Here is a 21,053-nt window from a genome sequence, read left to right as displayed (position 1 = left end):
GAACTGCCTTAGATGTCAACTCGGATGGCTTATGCCATCCAAAATATCCTCACCTTAATGTGCCAAAATATCCTCAGTTGGAACTCTGGGAAGGCCAACCCTGCAGCCTGGACTTTCTGTGACGGTAAGGATCTTGGGACTTGTTGGCCGGCAGAGGTTTCTGTGCAAATTCATTTTAACTGTGCTTGCATCCTTTTGGAATAGATGACAATTGGTAATTCTGAATTGAGATGATTTCGAAAGCTGTACTTCTGGTGCCATGCCTGAAATTAGTTTGAAATAGGAACAGCGGGGGAACAAATTGTATTGTGTGCAGTATCAAGCATTTCCCTGGCCCTTCTCCCCACTAGCAAGCCAAATTACAGCAGCAGATGGACCTGCAGAAAAATCACATTTTCCGTCTGACTCAAGGACTGCAAGAAGCTCTAGATCGGGCTGATCTGCTGAAGACAGAAAGAAGTGACCTGGAGTATCAGCTGGAAAACATTCAGGTGAGGACTGGCAGAGGGAATCTACTTAAAAATGGTCTGCACGGCTGGGCTCAGTGGCTCATGCCTGTAATCCCAGCACTTTGGGAGGCTGAGGTGGGCAGATCAACTGAGGTCAGGAGTTCGAGACCAGCATGGCCAACATGGTGAAACCGCGTCTCTACTAAAAATACAAAAATTAGCTGGGCGTGGTGGTGGGTACTTGTAGTCCCAGCTACTCGGGAGACTGAGGAAGGAGAATGGCTTGAACCCAGGACGTGGAGGTTGCAGCGGGCTGAGATCATGCCACTGCACTCCAGCCTGGGCAACAGAGCAAGACTGTCTCAAGAAAATAAATAAATAAACAAACAAATAAGTAAATAAATAAATAAAATGGTCTGCAGAGGCAAAGCACGATGGTAGAGTCATCTGGTAAAACTGTCGGTATCTTTGTGCTGCATATTGTGTGTATTTTCCCCAAGATTTTATTTTCAAAGATTTCAAACATTCAGAGAAGTTGGAAGATTTCTATAGTGACCATGACCTACAATGAACCTGTTGCTATTTTTACTTTTTCACGTATTTATCTATAAATACATCTTTTTTTCTCCTTTGCAGTAAAATTGGGACTAAATAAATACCGACTCAGTACTGTTTGTGTTGAATTTTCATATGTTAGCATCCTAACAGCTTCACTGTTTAGTTTCTTAAAGTACCAACTTTAAAAGTAGACTTCTGTCTGGGTTTGAGGTTAGTGTGTTTTCTTGAATTTTAGGTTCTCTATTCTCATGAAAAGGTGAAAATGGAAGGCACTATTTCTCAACAAACCAAACTCATCGATTTTCTGCAAGCCAAAATGGACCAACCTGCTAAAAAGAAAAAGGTGAGTCAAAGTGTTTGAAAAGTGGGAGTTGTCAGTTTCACTCATCATTCATGGCTCAGTGCACACCACTGTGATATATTATCATAGAAACATAGAAGAAAACAAAGTACACTTCTTTTTTATTTTTGGTTTTATTTTGGGTTGAAAAATAGATTTTGAGATAATTATAATAGGTCTTATGGAAAGATATCATTAATCAAATGTGACAAACTACTTTTTGTTTATGGCCATTCAAATCGTAGTATCTTTCGCTGTTAAAGAAGTAATCCCTCTCCAGCCCACACACATAGCAGCTGGAGCAGAGGGGGTGTATGCAGAGAGAAAGATTTATACCTAAGTCATGCATACATGACTCCAGAGGGGGTTAGCAAGTCACGAGTATGCAGCTTCAGCAGTTCAGGTCTATCATACCACACTCCAGAAAGGACTTTAACAGTGATCTAGTCCAGTCCTTTTGACTGGCTCACAAAGAGACAAGAACTCAGGGAGTTGGAGTGACCTGCCTGAAGTGTCTGACTGGACACTTCTCCGCTCTGCCAAGTACTGAACATCCCTTTTAGATCGTAAGAGACGAATTACAAACTAGGGGCAGGGTTATACGTAGTGCACATGAGAAGATTGTTTTTCATAAGCCCAATCTATACATGCTTTTCCCACTAAAGCCTTCATACTAGGTTTGGCCAGGTGTTCCCAGTTCCAAGAAAAGTTTCAAAGGAGCTTGCAGTTTCCTTCCAAATGCAGAAGCCTACCATGGTGGCAGTGGCAGTGGTTTTACAGGAGAGGCCTTGATGACTTAGAATACCTAGGAGGAAGGAGTGGAGGGCTGAAGTTGACAGTTATCTCAGTATTTCCAATGCTGTCTTCACTGTAAGGGGATGAGCACAACATTCAAAGGCTGCCTCCCACTAGACGTTGGCTGCATGGGAAGGATTTTCTTGCATGCTGCGTGACTGTAAATGGTTGTTATGCTTATGATATTTAATCTTTTTTATTTTAGCAGTGAACTGTTATCTGGTTATGTCACTTGATTTAGTTAGGGTGTTTCCATTTGTTATTTTTTTTTTAGTTAACTTTTTTTTAAGTTGCATTATTCTGTTTTCCTTTTTTTCCATGTATAGTAAATATTTTCATTTGCCTTTTTTTTTTTTTCGAGTAAGCCCCTTGTTTTGACCTCATTTTAGCATTCTTTTTAAAATTTTGCTTCCTTTTATAAAACACTCATCTCTGTGTCTTGTAACTGAGCATCATGAGACATATTTCAAGGCAAGAGTGACCTCTGAACCATCTCTCCTGACTCCATACTCCATACTCTCCTGATTCCATTTTTTGAATGGGAAAGACTCAGGACATGACTCTCCTGTCTTGGCAATGCTAAAGGAAGAGGTGGTGGCCATTCAAGCATCTTTAATCCTCTTGGTGAAAACTTCCGCACCCCTATTTTTTTCAGCCGACTGGAACGGGCTGTGGCTCAGCCTACCCTTCCCCCAATTCACATGCCATTTTTACTAAATACACTTACAGTGAGTATGCTCCTGGCTTTTGTGGTTTGCTCCTCCCGAGTCAGATTTCCTTTAGCTAGTTTCAAGTGCCAGTTTCCAGGAGTTAGGAGATATCTCTGTTTCCATTGCTAGGGTTTATTTAGTCGACGGAAAGAGGACCCTGCTTTGCCCACACAGGTTCCTCTGCAGTACAATGAGCTGAAGCTGGCCCTGGAGAAGGAGAAAGCTCGCTGTGCAGAGCTAGAGGAAGCCCTTCAGAAGACCCGCATCGAGCTCCGGTCCGCCCGGGAGGAAGGTAGGGGCTCACTCTCTCCAAAGTGCTCAAGGCTGTGGAAAAGGCAGAGGATTGATCTCAGTGAAATCAGCCAAGACTAACTAGTTCAGTGTCTGTTTATGGCCCATATGCTTTCAAACCAGACATCCCATGTCTGAAAAACGTATAGCCCCTGTGTGTTGCCAAGTTGATGTGACGCATATTCTTTTGGTCTTGGGTCCTTGAAAGACAGCCCAGGGACAGTCCGCTTGGTTTGGTTCTCTAGGCTACCCAGCTAACCAAAAGGCATTGTCCTGGTCTCTCTGCAGCTGCCCACCGCAAAGCGACGGACCACCCACACCCATCCACGCCAGCCACCGCGAGGCAGCAGATCGCCATGTCCGCCATCGTGCGGTCACCAGAGCACCAGCCCAGTGCCATGAGCCTGCTGGCCCCGCCATCCAGCCGCAGAAAGGAGTCTTCAACTCCAGAGGGTACGTTCTCAAGGGGCCGTTGTTGTTGTATGGAAATTTCTTTTTAGTTGACTAAGACATGCAGGCATATGATAAAAATTACAAGTAATACTAGGGGATAAAGATTAAAAAGTCAGTCTTGGCTGGGCGCGGTGGCTCACGTCTGTAATCCCAGCACTTTGGGAGGCCGAGGTGGGCGGATCACCAGAGGTTGGGAGTTCAAGACCAGCCTGACCAACATGGAGAAACCCCATCTCTACTAAAAATGCAAAATTAGCTGGGTAGTAATCCAGCTACTCAGGAGGCTGAGGCAGGAGAATCGCTTGAACCTGGGAGGCAGAGGTTGTGGTGAGCTGAGATCGTGCCATTGCACTCCAGCCTGGGCAACAAGAGTAAAACTCCGTCTCAAAAAAAAAAACAACGAAGTCAGTCTTCTGGCTCTCCATCCTCAGATCCCTTACCCAGACTCAACCATTGCTTTCAGCCATTGTATCCTTCCAGCGATGGTTCATGTATGTGACCACATGTCTATATCATTCATGTATCTTACATTGTGTGATTATATTTAAAGAATATGAGGAAATAGGCTGGGCGTGGTGGCTCACGCCTGTAATCCCAGCACTTTAGGACGCTGAGGCAGGCGGATCACCTGAGGTCAGGAATTTGAGACCAGCCTGGCCAACATGGTAAAACCTTGTTTGTAGTAAAAATACAAAAATTAGCTGGGTGTGGTAGCACGCTCCTGAAGTCCCAGCTACTTGGGAGGCTAAGGTAGTAGAATCGTTTGAACCCAGGAGATGGAAGTTGCAGTGAGCCGAGATCACCCCACTGCACTGCAGCCTGGGTGATAAAGTGAGACTCCATCTCAAAAAAAAAAAAAAAAGAAAAAAAAAGAATATGAAAAAATAAGCACATCTCTCTCTCAGGCCTTTTTTCTTTTATAAATATCATAGTGGTGACTCACGCCTGTAATCCCAGCACTTTGGGAGGCTAAGGTGGGCGGATCACCTGAGGTCGGGAGTTCAAGACCAGCCTGACCAACATGGAGAAACCCCATCTCTACTAAATATGCAAAATTAGCCGGGCGTGGTGGCGCATGCCTGTAATCCCAGTTACCTGGAAGTCTGAGGCAGGAGAACTGTTTGAACCTGGGAGGCGGAGGTTGCAGTGAGCCGAGATCACGCCATTGCACTCCAGCCTGGGCAGCAAGAGTGAAACTCCATCTCAGAAACAAAAACAAAAAAAATAAGCACATCTCTCAGGACTTTTTTCTTTTATAAGTATCATAGCCCACTACAGTATACACTGCAAGACACCTTCATTTCATTAAAGTGCTATCATAGAGGTTTCACGTTAGTACATAAGGACCAACCCCATTCTTTCAGAGAACCACGCAGTATTCTGTAGTGTGAGCATGCAATTCACCTGTTAAACCAGGCTCCTGTTGATGGCCATTTAGGTTGTTTCCAATCCCCTGTTACTGTAAACACCTTGCAGAGGACATCCTGTGCCTCTGTGGGTGTTGTGCTTGGAGAAATTCCTGGGAAATGAATCATCGGGTTAAAGGTCATGTACATTTTGAATATTGGTAGTTTGTGCCAATCTATATTTCTACCAGTGTGAGGAGTTCTCTTTCTGGTCTCAAATGTACTCTGTTTACCTAGAGATTAAAAGGACTTAAGAAAAGGCCAAGGAAGCTGGTTTGGAATGTCTTAGGAACACTAGGGTAGAGCTGTGGTTTAGCATCATGGCATTGCAATCAAGTCTGTTTTGGTTGTAAACCAGATGGTGTTTTCTTGTTGCTGTTGTTTTTCTTTAGCCAGAAGTTATTTTCTTCCTCCTGTGTATATATAACTCCTTGAATCACCGAGCTTTTTTTTTTTTGAGACAGAGTCTCGCTCTATCGCCCAGGCTTGGAGAGCAGTGGCATGATCTCAGCACACTGCAACCTCTGCCTCCCAGGCTCAAGCGATTCTCATGCCTCAGCCTCCTGAGTAGCCGGGATTATAGGCATGAGCCACCATGCCCGGCTAATGTTTTTATGTTTTTAGTAGAGATAGGATTTCACCATGTCGGCCAGGCTGGTCTTGAACTCCTGACCTTAAGCGATCCAACTGCCTTGGCCTTCCAAAGTGCTGGGATTACAGATTTCAGCCACTGCGCCCAGCCAAAGAGCTTTAATCTTAAAGTCATTAAAATGGTGGTGACAAGATAGAGGAAAGCATTGCTTCTGGCTGTGGTGTCCACTGAAACTTCCCTGAATAGTGATAATATGATAATACTACAGTATATTGCTCCTTCACGTATATTGCACCAAACAGTTTCAAAGTGCATTCCTGTTATTTATTCCTTGCACGTTTCCAAGAAAGGAAGGGGGGTGATGTTGTAAGGAGAGCCTACCATCGTATAGTTAGTCTCCTACCAGTAACATGTTCTTAAACAAAGCCTGATTCCTAATTACTGGATAATGGAGATTTTAAGTTGAGCCTTATAAATCTAGAAGCATCTGTTAATGTTAAAATAGTTTCACAATCTGTAACTCACCTGTTCTAATGGTTCTACCAGAGTTGGATTCAGAAATGTGGATCCTGACATTTTCTTTCCATAGTAGTCCCCTATTATCCAGGGCTTCACTTCCTGTGGTTTCAGTTATGTGGTTATCTGTGCTCTAAAAATATTAAATGAAAAATTCCAGAGATAAACAATTATTAGGTTTTAAATTGAGTGCCATTCTGAGTTGCATGAGGAAATTGCACACAGTCCTGCTCCATCCTGCCTGGGATGCGAATCATCCCTTTGTCCCGCATATCCACACTGTATTCGCTCCCTGTCCATTAGTCACTTAGTAGCTCTCTTGGTTATCAGATTGAAAAAACAGTATATACAGGGTTCAGTACCATCCATGGTTTCCGGCATCCATTGGGGGTCTTGGAATGTATCACCTGAGCATAAGCGGGGATTACTATATTGAAAGCTGCTTCTAATTAGTTAAGTCACTGTTGAGAGGGTGCCTATTACATGGAAAAAAATCAATCTTGTTAATTTTTTTTCCTCTTTGTGGAGAACAGGGTCTCGCTATGTTGCCCAGGCTGGTCTTGAACTCCTGGGCTCAAGCAGTCCTCCCGCCTCTGCCTTCCTAAGTGCTGGGATTACAGGCATGAGCCACTGCACCCAGCTGATCTTCTTAATTTTAACAGTCTGGAATACAAATGTAAGATTCTGTTCTTATATTTACATTTCATCCATAAATTCTTATATTCATAAAAGTTGTATTTTGAACAAAAGGAATTTACTCGCGGAAAAACTTGACATAAAAGAATTCTTCAGTTGTTTAATATATTTGATAATTAGAAATTCTATAATTCATAATAGTGATTTTTAAATTGGATTCTGAAAAGCTCTAGATATATGATTTCATCTGGAAAACAAAGCTTTCACAACTAAAATATTTACAAACAATTGATTTAAAAGCTAATGTTTCTTTATGCCCACAGACATCTACACCATTATATAGTCAGTTAATCTCCTACCAGTAACATGTTCTTAAACAAAGCCTGATTCCTAATAACTGGATAATGGAGATTTTAAGTTGATTCTTATGAATCTAGATGCATCTGTTAGTGTTAATAGTTTCAAAATCTGTAACCTGTTCTAATGGTTTTAACAGTTTTATTGAGATGTAATTTGCATACCATACAGTTCACTCATTAAAAATGTACAATGCAGTCTTTTCCAGTAAGTTTATAGGGTCGTGTAACCCTCATCACATTCCAACTTTTGAACAATTTTGGCACCCCTCACCCAAAAAATACTCCATACACATTATCGGTCTCCCCATTCTCCTTCCACTAATGTTCCTCTTGGCAACCACCAATCTACTTTCTGTCTCTGTCGATCTGCTCTTTTAGACATTTCATATAGATGAATCATACTGCATGTGGCCTTTTGTGTCTGGCTTCTTTCATGGAATGTAATGTTTTCAAGGTTCACCCATGTTGTAGCATGTATCAGAACTTAATTCCTTTCATGGCTGAATAATATTCCATTGTGTAGATGGCACATTTGATTATCCATTAATCCATTTTCATTAGTCCATTTTCACACTGCTGATAAAGACATATCTGAGACTGTGTAATTTATACAGAAAAAGAGGTGTAATATACTCACAGTTCCATGTGGCTGGCGAGGCCTCACAATCATGGTGGAAGGCAAAAGGCATGTCTCATATGGCAGCGGCAAAATAGAATAAGAACCAAGCGAGAGGGGTTTCCCCTTATAAAACCATCAGATCTCATAAGACTTATTCGTCACCACAAGAACGGTATGGGGGAAACTGCCTGCATGATTCTGTTATCTCCCACCAGGTCCCTCCTAACACATGAGAATTATGGCAGCTGCAATTCAAGATGAGATTTGGGTGGGGACACAGCCAAACCATATCACCATTGATGGACATTTGGGTTGTTTCCACTTTTTAGCTGTCATAAGTTATGCTGCTGTGAACAATTTATGTACAGATTTTTGTGGGTACATATGTTTTCAGTCCCCTTGGGTATATAGCTAGGAGTGGAACTGCTGGTTCCTGGGGTAACTATGTTTAACCTTTTACGGAACTACCAGACTGACTTCCACCAGGAATGTGTGAGGGTTCCAGTTTCTCCACATCCTCAGCAACACTTACCTTCCTTTTTTTAGACTGTAGACATCCTAGTGGTTTTGACGTGATGTCTGCTTGGGGTTTTGATTTGCATCTCTCTAATGACTAATAATGTTGAGCATCTTTTCATGTGCTCGTTGGCCATTTATCCTCTTTGGGGAGGTGTCTATTTAAATTCTTGGCCCATTTAAAAATTGGGTTGTCTTTTTATTATTGAGTTGTAAGAGTTCTTTATATATTCTAGATATGAGTCCCTTATCAGAGATTTGATTTGCAAGTATTTTTTCCCTTTCTGTGGGTTGTCTTTTCACTTTCCTAATGGGATCGTTTGCAGTACTCTAATGATTTTTTCAAACATTTTCCTCCAGAATTTAGTCGGCGTCTTAAGGAACGCATGCACCACAATATTCCTCACCGATTCAACGTAGGACTGAACATGCGAGCCACAAAGTGTGCTGTGTGTCTGGATACCGTGCACTTTGGACGCCAAGCATCCAAATGTCTCGGTAAGATCAGCAGTTGTGCATCTGTGCTGGGCACCTGTGTGTCTCCAGCTAAAAAAAGTCTATCAGGTGGAGGTGATTTTTTTCTAACTCATCATGTAGTGCATTCATTTTCGAGCTTCTTATTTCAGTGGGAGGATGCTATTTCCCCCTTTTGAAGCTGCGAGTTTATATATGTCTGCAGCTCATGACTCCAACCTGCTGCTCAAAGTGCCTTAGGCTTTGCTAATTTCCAGCCCCTTTTTGTCAGGCTGGTCTCTCCCTACCTTTCTGCTGGCTCCAACTGAAACATGCAAGTATGTTCTTTACACACCTGTTTGTGGGCGGCCTGGATTGAAGCCTGGAAAACTGGATCAAGAGCACTTGGCACTTTTGTTTCCCCTTTCTGCAGGGGCCTGGCACCAGGGGAAGCTCAGGAGACTACCTGCAAGTCAGGGCCAGATTCTCTGGGCCTGGCTGGGGTGGAGAAGCCCAGGGGTTGGCTGGCAGAGGAAGGGAAGGGTCTGGGGTCAGCTAAGCATGCCCTCACGTTGCTCACTGTTCTTCCCTAGAATGTCAGGTGATGTGTCACCCCAAGTGCTCCACGTGCTTGCCAGCCACCTGCGGCCTGCCTGCCGAATACGCCACACACTTCACTGAGGCCTTCTGCCGCGACAAAATGAACTCCCCGGGTCTCCAGACCAAGGAGCCCAGCAGCAGCTTGCACCTGGAAGGGTGGATGAAGGTGCCCAGGTACCGTGGCAGGGTGGCTTGGGCTGGAGCAGGTGCTGGCACAAGCCACTTCTGTCCCTGATGTTTTCTAGGGAAGTGTCTTTTCTAGGAATTCTGCCACCCCCTCATCCCATCCTCCAGCCTGATGATTCTTCTGAGTTCAGACATTTTTCTTTTCCATCTTGCTTTCCCCAGGAATAACAAACGAGGACAGCAAGGCTGGGACAGGAAGTACATTGTCCTGGAGGGATCAAAAGTCCTTATTTATGACAATGAAGCCAGAGAAGGTAAATTAATAACTCAGGGGGAAGGTCATTGCACGTGGCTAACCCAGGTCTCCCCAGTGCTGGCGCGAAGGCTTTGTTTTTTGGACTGCCTTGCAAGCCTTCTACGCTTTTCCATTTTTGAAACTTACAAACTAAATGACTTCTCTAAAGGTTATTGGTGCGATACTCACATCTATAGGTCTCCCCCCTGAAGAACCCGCAGGGCGCTGCCCTGAAGATTCCACCTGCTAATACACCTTCCGAGAACTTCTGCCTCAGTCAACTAACCCATAAATCCGCATCGTCATCAGAAATTTGACTGTGCTACTCATCTGACACACTTTATTTTTTTTTATCTTCCCTCTCTGCCTTCTCTGCACACCTCTGTCCCTTCCTTGTTCTCGTGCGCCTCTCTTTACACACGTATCCTGTCTCTCTCTCCCTTGCTGTCTCTCTCGCTGTCTCTTCTCCTCTATTCTCCCCTTGTTCTTGTTCCTGTTCTTTTGTTTTTCTTTCTGCCCTTCCTCTTTGCACCAAGCTGGACAGAGGCCGGTGGAAGAATTTGAGCTGTGCCTTCCCGACGGGGATGTATCTATTCATGGTGCCGTTGGTGCTTCCGAACTCGCAAATACAGCCAAAGCAGGTGAGGAGGAGCCAGAGGAGCCCCGCCCTGGAGGTGGGCCGGGCTTGGCCAATCAGCAGGGACAGAAGGGGTGGTACAGGGAAGATTGGCTCTGCAAAGGAGGCCCATCTTCCTCCACTCCCCGCCTTGGTGGTAACTGGGATTTGCGTGGTTTGGTGGGAGCTTTGATCTCTCAGAGCCGTCCCTCCCAGTGGGAACGGGGGGAAATCCACACCCAATCCTGTGCTCTCTGTGAAATCTCCTAGATGTCCCATACATACTGAAGATGGAATCTCACCCGCACACCACCTGCTGGCCCGGGAGAACCCTCTACTTGCTAGCTCCCAGCTTCCCTGACAAACAGCGCTGGGTCACCGCCTTAGAATCAGTTGTCGCAGGTGGGAGAGTTTCTAGGGAAAAAGCAGAAGCCGATGCTGTGAGTATGAAAACGGGCCCTGGAGGTTGTCTTTGTAAAGGGGGCTGACTTGGTAACTGGTGTTAATGACGAGAATCCCATTGGCCATCTTGATTCCCCTCGGGCTCCCTCTCTGAGGGCTGATGGCTTTAGACTGTGTCATGGCCAGGAGTCTGGTGGTGATGAAGGCACAAGTGCCAAGGTAGCTTGTGTGGCATCATGAGCCATTTAGAATGTGGGAATCAGGGATGTGGTGGCTCATGCCTGTGGTCCCAGTGACCCAGGAGGCCAAGGCGGGAGGATCACCTGAGTCCAGGAGTTTAAAACCAGACTGGGCAAGATAGCAAGATCCCATCTCTTATAAAAAGAAAGAAAGCAAGCCAGGTGTGGTGACATGCACCTGTAGTTCCAGCTAGTAGGGAGACTGAGGCTGGAGGATCGCCCAGGAGTTTGAGGCTGCAGTGAGCTATGATTGTGCCACTGTACTCCAGCCTGGGCAACAGAGTGAGACATGGACTGTGAAAACAAAACAAAGGAAAAAGAATGGGGGAATTGGCATCGGTAGCCTGCTCTGGTGGCATTGTAGACCTTGGTTGTGGCGATGCAACAGCAAATGTACTTATAAGGAAATCCTCTCTCCTGTTTACTCAAATGAGTTTGTCTGGTTTGAAGACTTGAGTTAGAAACACTTTGGCCACAAAGCAGCACAATAGGCTGCTGGCAGCTGCGTCCCCTCCAGGAAGGCTTTTCATAAACATCTCAGTTGTTTTTGCAGTATTTGCTCTTCTGTAGGCAGGTTTGGAGTCCTACTTATCCTTAAGCTGTTAGAAACGTAGGTGTGCTGTGATTGGCATCACCCCACCTAGAATGTTCCAGGATACAAACAGTGCTCATTGCTCATGGGCGTTTGCTCCAGCGAAGACCAAACAGCTCTTTTCAGACTCTTCACTCCTAATAAACACTTTATGTGTTAGCAGTTGGAGGATTCTTAACCATGAGCCTCCTGAAAAGAACTTTACTCAGTGGTTAGAACTGTTTGGATGACTTGTTTGTTGTTACACACGTGAGCCTTTTACTGAAATCCTTGTTAATATGTGTACAATAGGCCCGAGTCTGTGTTTCTTACGAGCTTCTGCCTGCCTGGGTTCAGGTAAAGAGATGCAGAGGCGTGCTGGCTCGCTGCTAACACTGCGCCTTTGCACTTCTGCTGCAGCCTGATGGGGGAAGCAGTCTTTCATGTGTCTTATTAACCCTGCGCAGGTGAAATCTCCTTAGCTTCAGCTTATTTCTTATCACAGAATAGCTTTCCATGTCTACTATACTCCCTTATTTCTGCATCCCAGCCAAGTTATAACTCAGATGCTAATTAACAACTGCCCCAGAGATAACAATAGCACTCACATTTTGCATTTGGAGCTCAGATCAAAATATGGGGTGAGCTAAGAGCATATGTGTGTTTCTGAGCATTTCCAGGAATGACTTGGCTTTAACCTTCTCTTGATCTCTCTGGATGGCTTGGTCATAAACAGATCAGCCTCACGACGTCTTCTTTTTTCTTTTCTTTCACCTATGAAAAGAAATTGCTTGGAAACTCCCTGCTGAAACTGGAAGGTGATGACCGTCTAGACATGAACTGCACACTGCCCTTCAGTGACCAGGTAATGCTTGTGTAGGCATGGCCAGCTGGTGTCTGGTTACAGTCACACCCCATCAAGAAAGAAAAGGCTGTGGAGGCCTTGTTGCTCTTAGTAGAGATTGTTCTGGTGACGTGACCATGCTTATGTTCTGCCTTTGGACTTCTGCCCTTGCAGGTGGTGTTGGTGGGCACCGAGGAAGGGCTCTACGCCCTGAATGTCTTGAAAAACTCCCTAACGCACGTCCCAGGAATTGGAGCAGTCTTCCAAATTTATATTATCAAGGACCTGGAGAAGCTACTCATGATAGCAGGTGTGAGACCAAGGACATGGTGCTTTTTCTTTACTTTCAAGGAAGCCAATGTGTTGAAGCCAAGTTTCATGCTTGTAAAACACGAAATAGTAGACAGGAGCCGTTGTAGCTCTTATCTCTGTGTCCCCATAGATGCCCAAGCTTCAGTTAATGGACCCCCTCTGTCCAGATTTAATTCCCTTCTAGTATCCAGTTTAGCACAATCTGACATTCCCAAAGAACATCCCACTGTTAGGCCAAGTGAAGAGTGCTAAGCCTCAAAGACTCACTAAAGCCAAACCCATTGTCCTGATTGCAAGAAAACCACCGTGGGTCATGACCTTCTGAGAGTTTGCTTGCTCTGTTACTCTGTGATCTCTTTCGAGTCATCGTTTGCTAATATTTTGTCATAATTTTTTTCCTCTCTTCTTAACACACACACACACACACACACACACACACACACACTTTCCTGAACCATTTGAGAGTTAGTTGCAGGTATGACGCCAAGTTCTTCAGTATATCAACCTAATGATTGAAGGCATTCTGTCACATAACCAGGGCACAAGTTATTTCTCTCTGTCTGTGTTGCTGACATTATTTTTAAAGGGGGAAAACAATAATATATCGATTCAGTGTTTAAAACATCAACAGTTAGGTCTTGTTTCAGGCATGGCTGGATCCAGGGACTGACATACTGTGGTCAAGAACTGGCCTTTCTTAATCTCAGCTCTTTTTCCTCCCTCTCTTCCTTATTTTATTCTTTAGAGAAGTTTTAGATTCACAGCAAAATTGAAAGGTACAGAGAGTTCCCATATACCCCCGTTCTCATACACGCATAGCCTCCTCCACTGCCAACATCTCCCACCAGAGTGACATGTTTGTTACAGTCAGTGAACCTACATTGACACATTGACACTGACACATCGTTGTCACCCAAGCCTATGGTTTACATTAGAGTTCTCTCTTGGTGGTATACATTCTGTTGGTTTTGAAAAATGTATAATGACATGTATCCACATGTAGAGTATCATATAGAATAGTTTCACATACTATAATTTTTGCATTTAGGAAATTTACCCTTACTATAATACACGTATCCACTATGCTGCCCATAGTTGGATTTTACTCATGGCTCCTATAATGTCCCAGAATTTGTATTGCATTTAATCATGCCTCTCTAGTCTCCTTTAATCTGGAACAGTTCCTCAGCCTTTTGTCTCTCCTGACATCCACATATTTGGATAGTCTAAGCCTGTTTTTTCATAGAATGCCCCCTCATTCCTCCCTCACACATTCTTTCTTTACTTTGCTGGGGAGCATGTTTGAAAGTACAGTTCACATTCTCCAATTTTATGTCTGCAGAATTCTACCCTCCTCAGAATCTTGACTAAAAGGCCAAATGTTTTTGTCTTAGATTTAAATCATGGACCTGGGCCAGGCACGGTGGCTCACGCCTGTAATCCCAGCACTTTGGGAGGCTGAGGCAGGTGGATCACAAGGTCAGGAGTTCGAGACCAGCCTGCCCAACGTGGTGAAACCCCGTCTCTACTAAAAATACAAAAAAAAAATTAGCCACGTGTTACACACGTGAGCCTTTTACTGAAATCCTTGTTAATATGTGTACAATAGGCCCGAGTCTGTGTTTCTTACGAGCTTCTGCCTGCCTGGGTTCAGGTAAAGAGATGCAGAGGCACACGCCTGTAATCCCAGCTACTCAGGAGGCTGAGGCAGGAGAATTGCTTGAACCCGGGAGGCACAGGTTGTAGTGAGCCGAGATCGCACCATTGCACTCCAGTGTGGGCAACAGAGCAAGACTCCGTCTCAAAAATAAAAAAAATAAATAAATAAATCATGGACCTAAAATATGTTTATAGGGATTTGTGGAAAACTCAGATCATCTGTGTGGCCTCTTGTGACTATTACTTGTGCCTAGAACTAGAACCACCATCCTGTACCTTTACTTAACGGCTTCACGCTGACGAGAGGTTGTTCCTTTTCCCGTTCAGGAGAAGAGCGGGCACTGTGTCTTGTGGACGTGAAGAAAGTGAAACAGTCCCTGGCGCAGTCCCACCTGCCCGCCCAGCCCGACATCTCACCCAACATTTTTGAAGCTGTCAAGGGCTGCCACTTGTTTGGGGCTGGCAAGGTAAGCTCCCCTCAGAGTCTCAGCTGGTGGAATGTTCTGGAAATTGGCACTACCTCTCTTCCCACAGAGCTCATTGATTTGACCTGCAAGATAGTGTCAACTTAACAAACAGAGGGGCTCTCTAAAAGAAAAGAGATTGATTTGGGAACAGGGCTTTGCAATGGGAATACACGTGCTATTGTAAACTACGTGGGTATCTAGGGAGATAAAGGAAGACAGAGGTTTGTAAGTGAGGATTCCATAATCTTTTTGAAATAATTATCCTTGGCTTCAAAGATTAATAACAAGACTGATGCTTGTCTGAGGTTGGACAGGTAGTCACTGGACAGATGTCCTTGCAGAAGTATTTTTTGTGTAAGATTGCAGTGACCTGGTGGGGCGCAGTGGCTCATGCTTGTAATCCCAGCACTTTGGGAGGCTGAGGCGGGCAGATCACTTGAGGTCAGGAGTTCAAGACCATCCTGGCCAACATGGTGAAACCCACTCTCTACTAAAAATACAAAAATTAGCTGGGCATGGTGGCACGTGCCTGTAATCCCAGCTACTCGGGAGGCTAAGGGAGGAGAATGGCTTGAACCCAGGAGGTGGAGGTTGCAGTGAGCCGAGAGCACACAACTGCATTCCAGCCCGGCTGCAGGGGAAAAAAAAAAAAAAGATTGCAATGGCCTTTGTGGTTTTTGTCGAGTCTCTTTTTTTACCAGGTATGCAAGTGTGAGAACCCTCTCTTCATGGCCTCCTCCTGCTCTGATGTCAGGGTTTTCTTAACACTGGTGACTCCATTTTGATTTTGACAACGTTCACAATTGTACATCCTCAAACTAGGTTAAATTTCTTTTGCCTTCTTTAGGCACGTGAAATAATTTGTGTAGCCATGAAATTTGTACAAGTTCTGAATCTAAAATGAATGAGAGCAAAATGGGAATAAAATTAACAAAACTGGAAGGATGATCCATAATTTAAAAACAAGTGTGTGTGCATGTGCGTGTGTGTGTCTGCTGTGCCTGTGAGTGAGAGAGAGATGAACCTTAAAAAAAACTAACATGGATCTCCATGTCTGAACTCAATGAAAGTATGTTTCATTGCTAGAAATTTAAAAATTCAAAATTTATGACATTTACATAACAATCGGTTCATGAGAACTCAAGTTAATTCATTTGTAGCTTCTGGCATATTGAAAAGTGGCACATAAAATAACTTTGTTTGCTTCTTTAATCAAAAAGTCAAAAAATAACAGATGCTGGTGAGGTTGTGGAGAAAAAGGAACACTTTATACGCTGTTGGTGGGAGTGTAAATTAGTTCAACCACTGTGGAAGACAGTGTGGTGATTCCTCAAAAACCTAAAAACAGAAATACCTTCCAACCCATCAATCCCATTACTGGGTATATACCCAAAGGAATATAAATCATTCTGTTATAAAGTCACATGCATGCATATGTTGATTGCAGCCTACTCATAATAGCAAAGACAGGGAATCAACCTAAATGCCCATCGGTGATAGACTGGATAAAGAAAACGTGGTACATATATACCATGGAATACTATGCAGCCATAAAAAAGAATGAGATCATGTCCTTTGCAGGAACATGGATGGAGCTGTAGGCCATTATCCTTAGCAAACTAACACAGGAACAGAAGATCAAATACTGCATGTTTTCACTTATAAGTGGGAGATGAATGATGAGAACACATGGACATATAGAAGGTCACAAAACACACTGGGGCCCCTCAGAGGGTGGAGGGTGGGAGGAGGGAGGGGATCAGGAAAAATAGCTAATGGATACTAGGCTTAATACGTGGGTGATGAAATAACCTTTACAACAAACCCCCATACCATGAGTTTATTGATACAACAAACCTACACATGTGTACCTGAACTAAGTAGAAAATAATAAAAAAGAGTATTTGCGGTACATGTATAACTTTAATGAAGTCTGAATCAGGTGTTTATAGACCCCCTGAGGCTACTGGCATTCTGCTGTTGAAAACCATTGCGTTTTGCCCCTCAGAAGACAGCACACTGCACATTTGTTCATTCAGTTGCTGGATCAACTTTTTTTTTTTTTTTTTTTTGACACAGAGTCTTGCTCTGTTACCCAGGCTGGAGCACAGCGGTGCGATCTCAGCTCACTGTAGCCTCCACCTCCTGGCTTTAAGCGATTCTCCCCCCTCAGCCTCCCAAGTAGCTGGGACAACAGGTGTGCACCATCGTGGCAGGCCAATTTTTGTATTTTTAGTAGAGATGGGGGTTCATCATGTTGGCCAGGCTAGTCTTGAACTCCTGGCCTCAAGTGATCCACCCACCGCGGTCTCCCAAAGTGTTGGGATTACAGGCATGAGCCACTGCACCTGGCCAAAAATTTGTTGTTGTTGTTGTTGTTGTTGTTGTTGTTGTTTTGAGACAGAGTCTCACTCTGTCGCCCAGGCTGGAGTGCAGCGGTATGATCTTGGCTCACTGCAACCTCTGCCTCCCAGGTTCAAGTGATTCTCCTGCCTCAGCCTCCCGAGTAACTGGGATTACAGGCGTGCGCCACCATGCCCAGCTAATAAAAATTTGTTTTTTAAATTAGAAATTATTTTCATTCTAATATCTGAACTGTTAAAAAAATGTATGGAACATATATGTAAACCATAAAGCCTAATAATGTCATAAGCATCCACACACTCACTACCCAGTCCAAGAAATAGAACATTGCTAACAATTTCCCTTTTCCTGTGTATTCCTCCCTTATCCCGGCCCATCTTCATTCACTCACTGTACCGGCTGCTGACTTTCATGCCAGGGCTGATTTGAGCAGCCAGCCTCCTTTGGTGAATGATGAACCTCTGGTTGTAGCAGGAGAAGTAAAAGGGTTTCAGCTGTTCTAGAAAAAGAGAGTTTTGATGTAGAACTCTGCACATATATGAGTTCTTAGCTAAGAACTTTTCCCTTTGGATTGAAATTTTCTCTAAATTTGGGTGGGGTGTGGTGGCTCACACTTGTAATCCCAGCACTTTGGGAGGCTGAGGCAGGTGGATCATTTGAGACCAGGAGTTCGAGACCAGCCTGGCCAATATGGCAAAACCCCATCTGTACTAAAAATACAAAAATCAGCCAGGCACGGTGGTGCGTGCCTGTAGTCCCAGCTACTTGGTAGGCTGAGGTGGCAGAATCGCTTGAAGCCGGGAGGTGGAGGCTGCAGTGAGCTGAGATCACACCACTGCACTCCAGCCTGGGCGACAGAGTGAGACTCCGTCTCAAAAAAAATTTTCTCTAAATTCGTTTAGCACCTCTCCCCTCTCTCATTCTGTCTCCTCCCCATCCCCACAAGGTAAGTTTGTCAAAAGATTCTGTCTCCAGCAGAAGGCACATGAGTGGGAAAGGTGTGTGGTGTCAGGTGCTTCCCTGAGGCCTTCTCTGGATCCCAGGTAAAAGCCTTGGTTCTCGACCAGGGGTAATTCTGCCTTACCAGGGGACATTTGGTAATGGCTCGAGATGTTTTTGATTGTCACAGATAGAAGTGCTGCGGGCATCTAGTGGGTCAAGGCCAGGGATACTGTAGCTCATATCCTGCAGTGCGCAGGACAGCCCTCCCCCCACCACCCAGAATGATCTGGTCTGAATCATCAATAGCACCGAGCTTGAGAGCTTTTCCTAGTTTTGCCCCACAGCTAGTATCACACTGGTGACAGTCTTTTTCTTTTCTTGGTTGCTTTTCAGATTGAGAACGGGCTCTGCATCTGTGCAGCCATGCCCAGCAAAGTCGTCATTCTCCGCTACAACGAAAACCTCAGCAAATACTGCATTCGGAAAGTAAGTCCTGGGCCTTGCCTTGGTTGAACGTGGGAAAGCCAGTCCTGCTCTCTCAGCGAGCCACTGTGGAAAGTGCACTGTCTTGGGACACAGCCTGTACCGGGTTCTTTCCACCCTGCAGGCCTTCAGCCTGGGGTGACCTCTGTCGTGAGCGAGATCCTTCCTTTGTGGAGGATCCTCCAGGGCCACTAGTAGCTGCGGTTTCCCTCCTCGCTTTTCTCCTCCCATTTGTGAACTGCCTCCCCATTGAGCCTGGTGAATTCAGCCTTTTGTTAGAACAGAAAGTTGACTGGTAGGAAAAAACAGTGGGGAAAAAAAGGGGGCACTTTCCAAGACGCTAGCAGTCCCAGGTAGCACTTTTCAGAATCTTTCTCAAATTCTAGAAGTTTCTATTAATATAATCTTCTGGACTAACCAGTGCTAGCACTATTTTGGTATATAATTAGGGAGCTGCTTCTCCTCAGAGCGGATGATGACTGCAGTGTGGACGAGATGTGTGTTAGATCCTTAAATCTGCCTGGCTTCTGGAGAATGCTGTCTGATGTCCCTACCTAGGAGTGTCCCACTCCTTCTAAGCCTGATATATTTCTGGTGCTTTCATGATTAGTTTCAAAAATGAAATGAGGCTGGGCACGGTGGCTCACACCTATAATCCCAGCACTTTGGGAGGCCAAAGAGGGCGGATCACTTGAGGTTGGGAGTTTGAGACCTGCCTGGCCAACATGGTGAAACTCCATCTCTACTCAAAATACAAAAATTAGCTGGGCATGGTGGCGGGTGCTTATTATCCCAGCTACTTGGGAGGCAGAGGCAGGAGAATTGCATGAACCTGGGAGGCGAAAGTTGCGGTGAACCAAGATTGTGCCATTGCACTCCAACCTGGGCAACAGAGCAAGACTCCATCTCAAAAAAAAAAAAAAAAAAAATTGAAATGAAGGGTGAATAATATATACGGGTCATTACCTGTTAGAGAAACTGTTCCATTCTGGGCAGGGTGGTGTTAGTTTAGTCTGTGTGTTCATTGAGTGCCCACCCTGCCAGGGACCGAATGGGCTGTTTTACAAGCACCTTTCCCCACAGTTCTGAAAAGCAGGGACAGTTATTCCCAATTTTCAGGTAAGACAACTGAAGTTGGCAGAAGATCCTCAGTTACAAAGTTGAGACCAAAACTGACGTTTGATTTTGTTTTTCTACCATTTCACTATATCATGCTTCCTCAAAGTTTTCCCATACTTAGTAGGTGACCAAGAAATATTCAGTGATGATGATAATGCTCACTAAATTCTCAGAAATCATTGCTTCTTTATGATTCCCGGCCACACATTTTTAATAGGTGTGTCTGGTTTTTTGATGACATTAGGATTGGCCTAAAAACAACTAAAAATAATCAGGAAGCAGATAATTAAGATAACAATAATGATGATCATGATGATGACTGCATAGGTAATATAGGTTCGAACTAGAAACTTAGAAGCTAGCAAAAAGAAGGAAACCCAAACCATTGCTGTTGACCACCACTGTTAATAGTTGGTGTATTTTTCCTGTCTTTTTTTTCCTTCTGATAAGAATGTTGTATTGTTCAAGTTCTGTCTCTTCATTGGAATGCCGTTTCTTTCTTTTTTTTTTGAGACGGGGTTTTGCTCTTGTCACCCAGGCTGTAGTGCAATGGCCCGGGTTTGAGTGATTCTCCTGCCTCAGCCTCCTGAGTAGCTGGGATCACAGGCGTGCACCACCACACCTGGCTAATTTTTTGTAGTTTTAGTAGAGACAGAGTTTCACCATGTTGGCCACACTGGCCTTGAACTCCTGACCTCAGATGATCCACCCGCCTCAGCCTCCCAAAGTGCTGGGATTACAGGTGTGAGCCACTGTGCCCAGCCTGGAATGGTGTTTCTGACCCTGCCTTTTTCTGGCTGCAGTTTGACCTTATTTTCTTGGTTTTGGGTTGCGTGGAACAATAGGAAGAGATAACAAATGGATCACTGTTCATCCTGAGAGGCATGAAAGGTGAATGGAGCGTGTGCAGTGGCTCACGCTTGTAAATCTAATGCTTTGGGAGACTGAGGTGGGAGGACTGCTTGAGCCCAGGAGTTTGAGGCTGCAGTGAGCTATGATCGCACCACTGCACTCTAACCTAGGCGACAGAGCGAGACCTTGTCTCCAAAAAAAAAAAAAAAAGATGAATGGCTTTCTATGACAACATGAACAAGCTTGGTGACAATGTTCTCCAGTGCTTGGCTAGATGCTGTAGGCAAAAGCAGAACAGCTGTGGACCTTGGCTGCCCTGTGTTACCTCTCACATCCTTCTCTTGTACTCTCATGTCTCAGGAGATAGAGACCTCAGAGCCTTGCAGCTGTATCCACTTCACCAATTACAGTATCCTCATTGGAACCAATAAATTCTACGAAATCGACATGAAGCAGTACACGCTGGAGG

General features: G+C 44.6%; 1 protein-coding gene across 5 annotated transcripts in view; it reads left to right on the top strand.

The window, feature by feature from the left end:
- The window catches only part of CIT (citron rho-interacting serine/threonine kinase), a 195,000-nt gene that overhangs the window by 157,645 nt on the left and 16,302 nt on the right, over positions 1-21,053 (top strand). For 2 of the 5 annotated variants that reach the window (XM_008004906.3, XM_073021144.1), the window contains 15 exons: positions 351-491; positions 1,243-1,350; positions 2,982-3,144; positions 3,432-3,596; positions 8,601-8,738; positions 9,287-9,467; positions 9,642-9,733; positions 10,251-10,355; positions 10,601-10,770; positions 11,855-11,899; positions 12,327-12,407; positions 12,561-12,696; positions 14,685-14,824; positions 18,524-18,616; positions 20,945-21,053. In XM_008004906.3, coding sequence (XP_008003097.2) covers positions 351-491; positions 1,243-1,350; positions 2,982-3,144; positions 3,432-3,596; positions 8,601-8,738; positions 9,287-9,467; positions 9,642-9,733; positions 10,251-10,355; positions 10,601-10,770; positions 11,855-11,899; positions 12,327-12,407; positions 12,561-12,696; positions 14,685-14,824; positions 18,524-18,616; positions 20,945-21,053 — 1,867 coding nt within the window. The remainder of the gene's footprint in view (positions 1-350; positions 492-1,242; positions 1,351-2,981; positions 3,145-3,431; positions 3,597-8,600; positions 8,739-9,286; positions 9,468-9,641; positions 9,734-10,250; positions 10,356-10,600; positions 10,771-11,854; positions 11,900-12,326; positions 12,408-12,560; positions 12,697-14,684; positions 14,825-18,523; positions 18,617-20,944) is intronic. The other 3 variants (XM_008004908.3, XM_073021145.1, XM_008004911.3) reach the window with 2 other exon arrangements.

This window comes from Chlorocebus sabaeus, chromosome 11 (assembly GCF_047675955.1).
Source record: "Chlorocebus sabaeus isolate Y175 chromosome 11, mChlSab1.0.hap1, whole genome shotgun sequence".
Lineage (NCBI taxonomy): Eukaryota > Metazoa > Chordata > Mammalia > Primates > Cercopithecidae > Chlorocebus > Chlorocebus sabaeus.
This window is presented reverse-complemented; position numbering and strand designations above follow the sequence as displayed.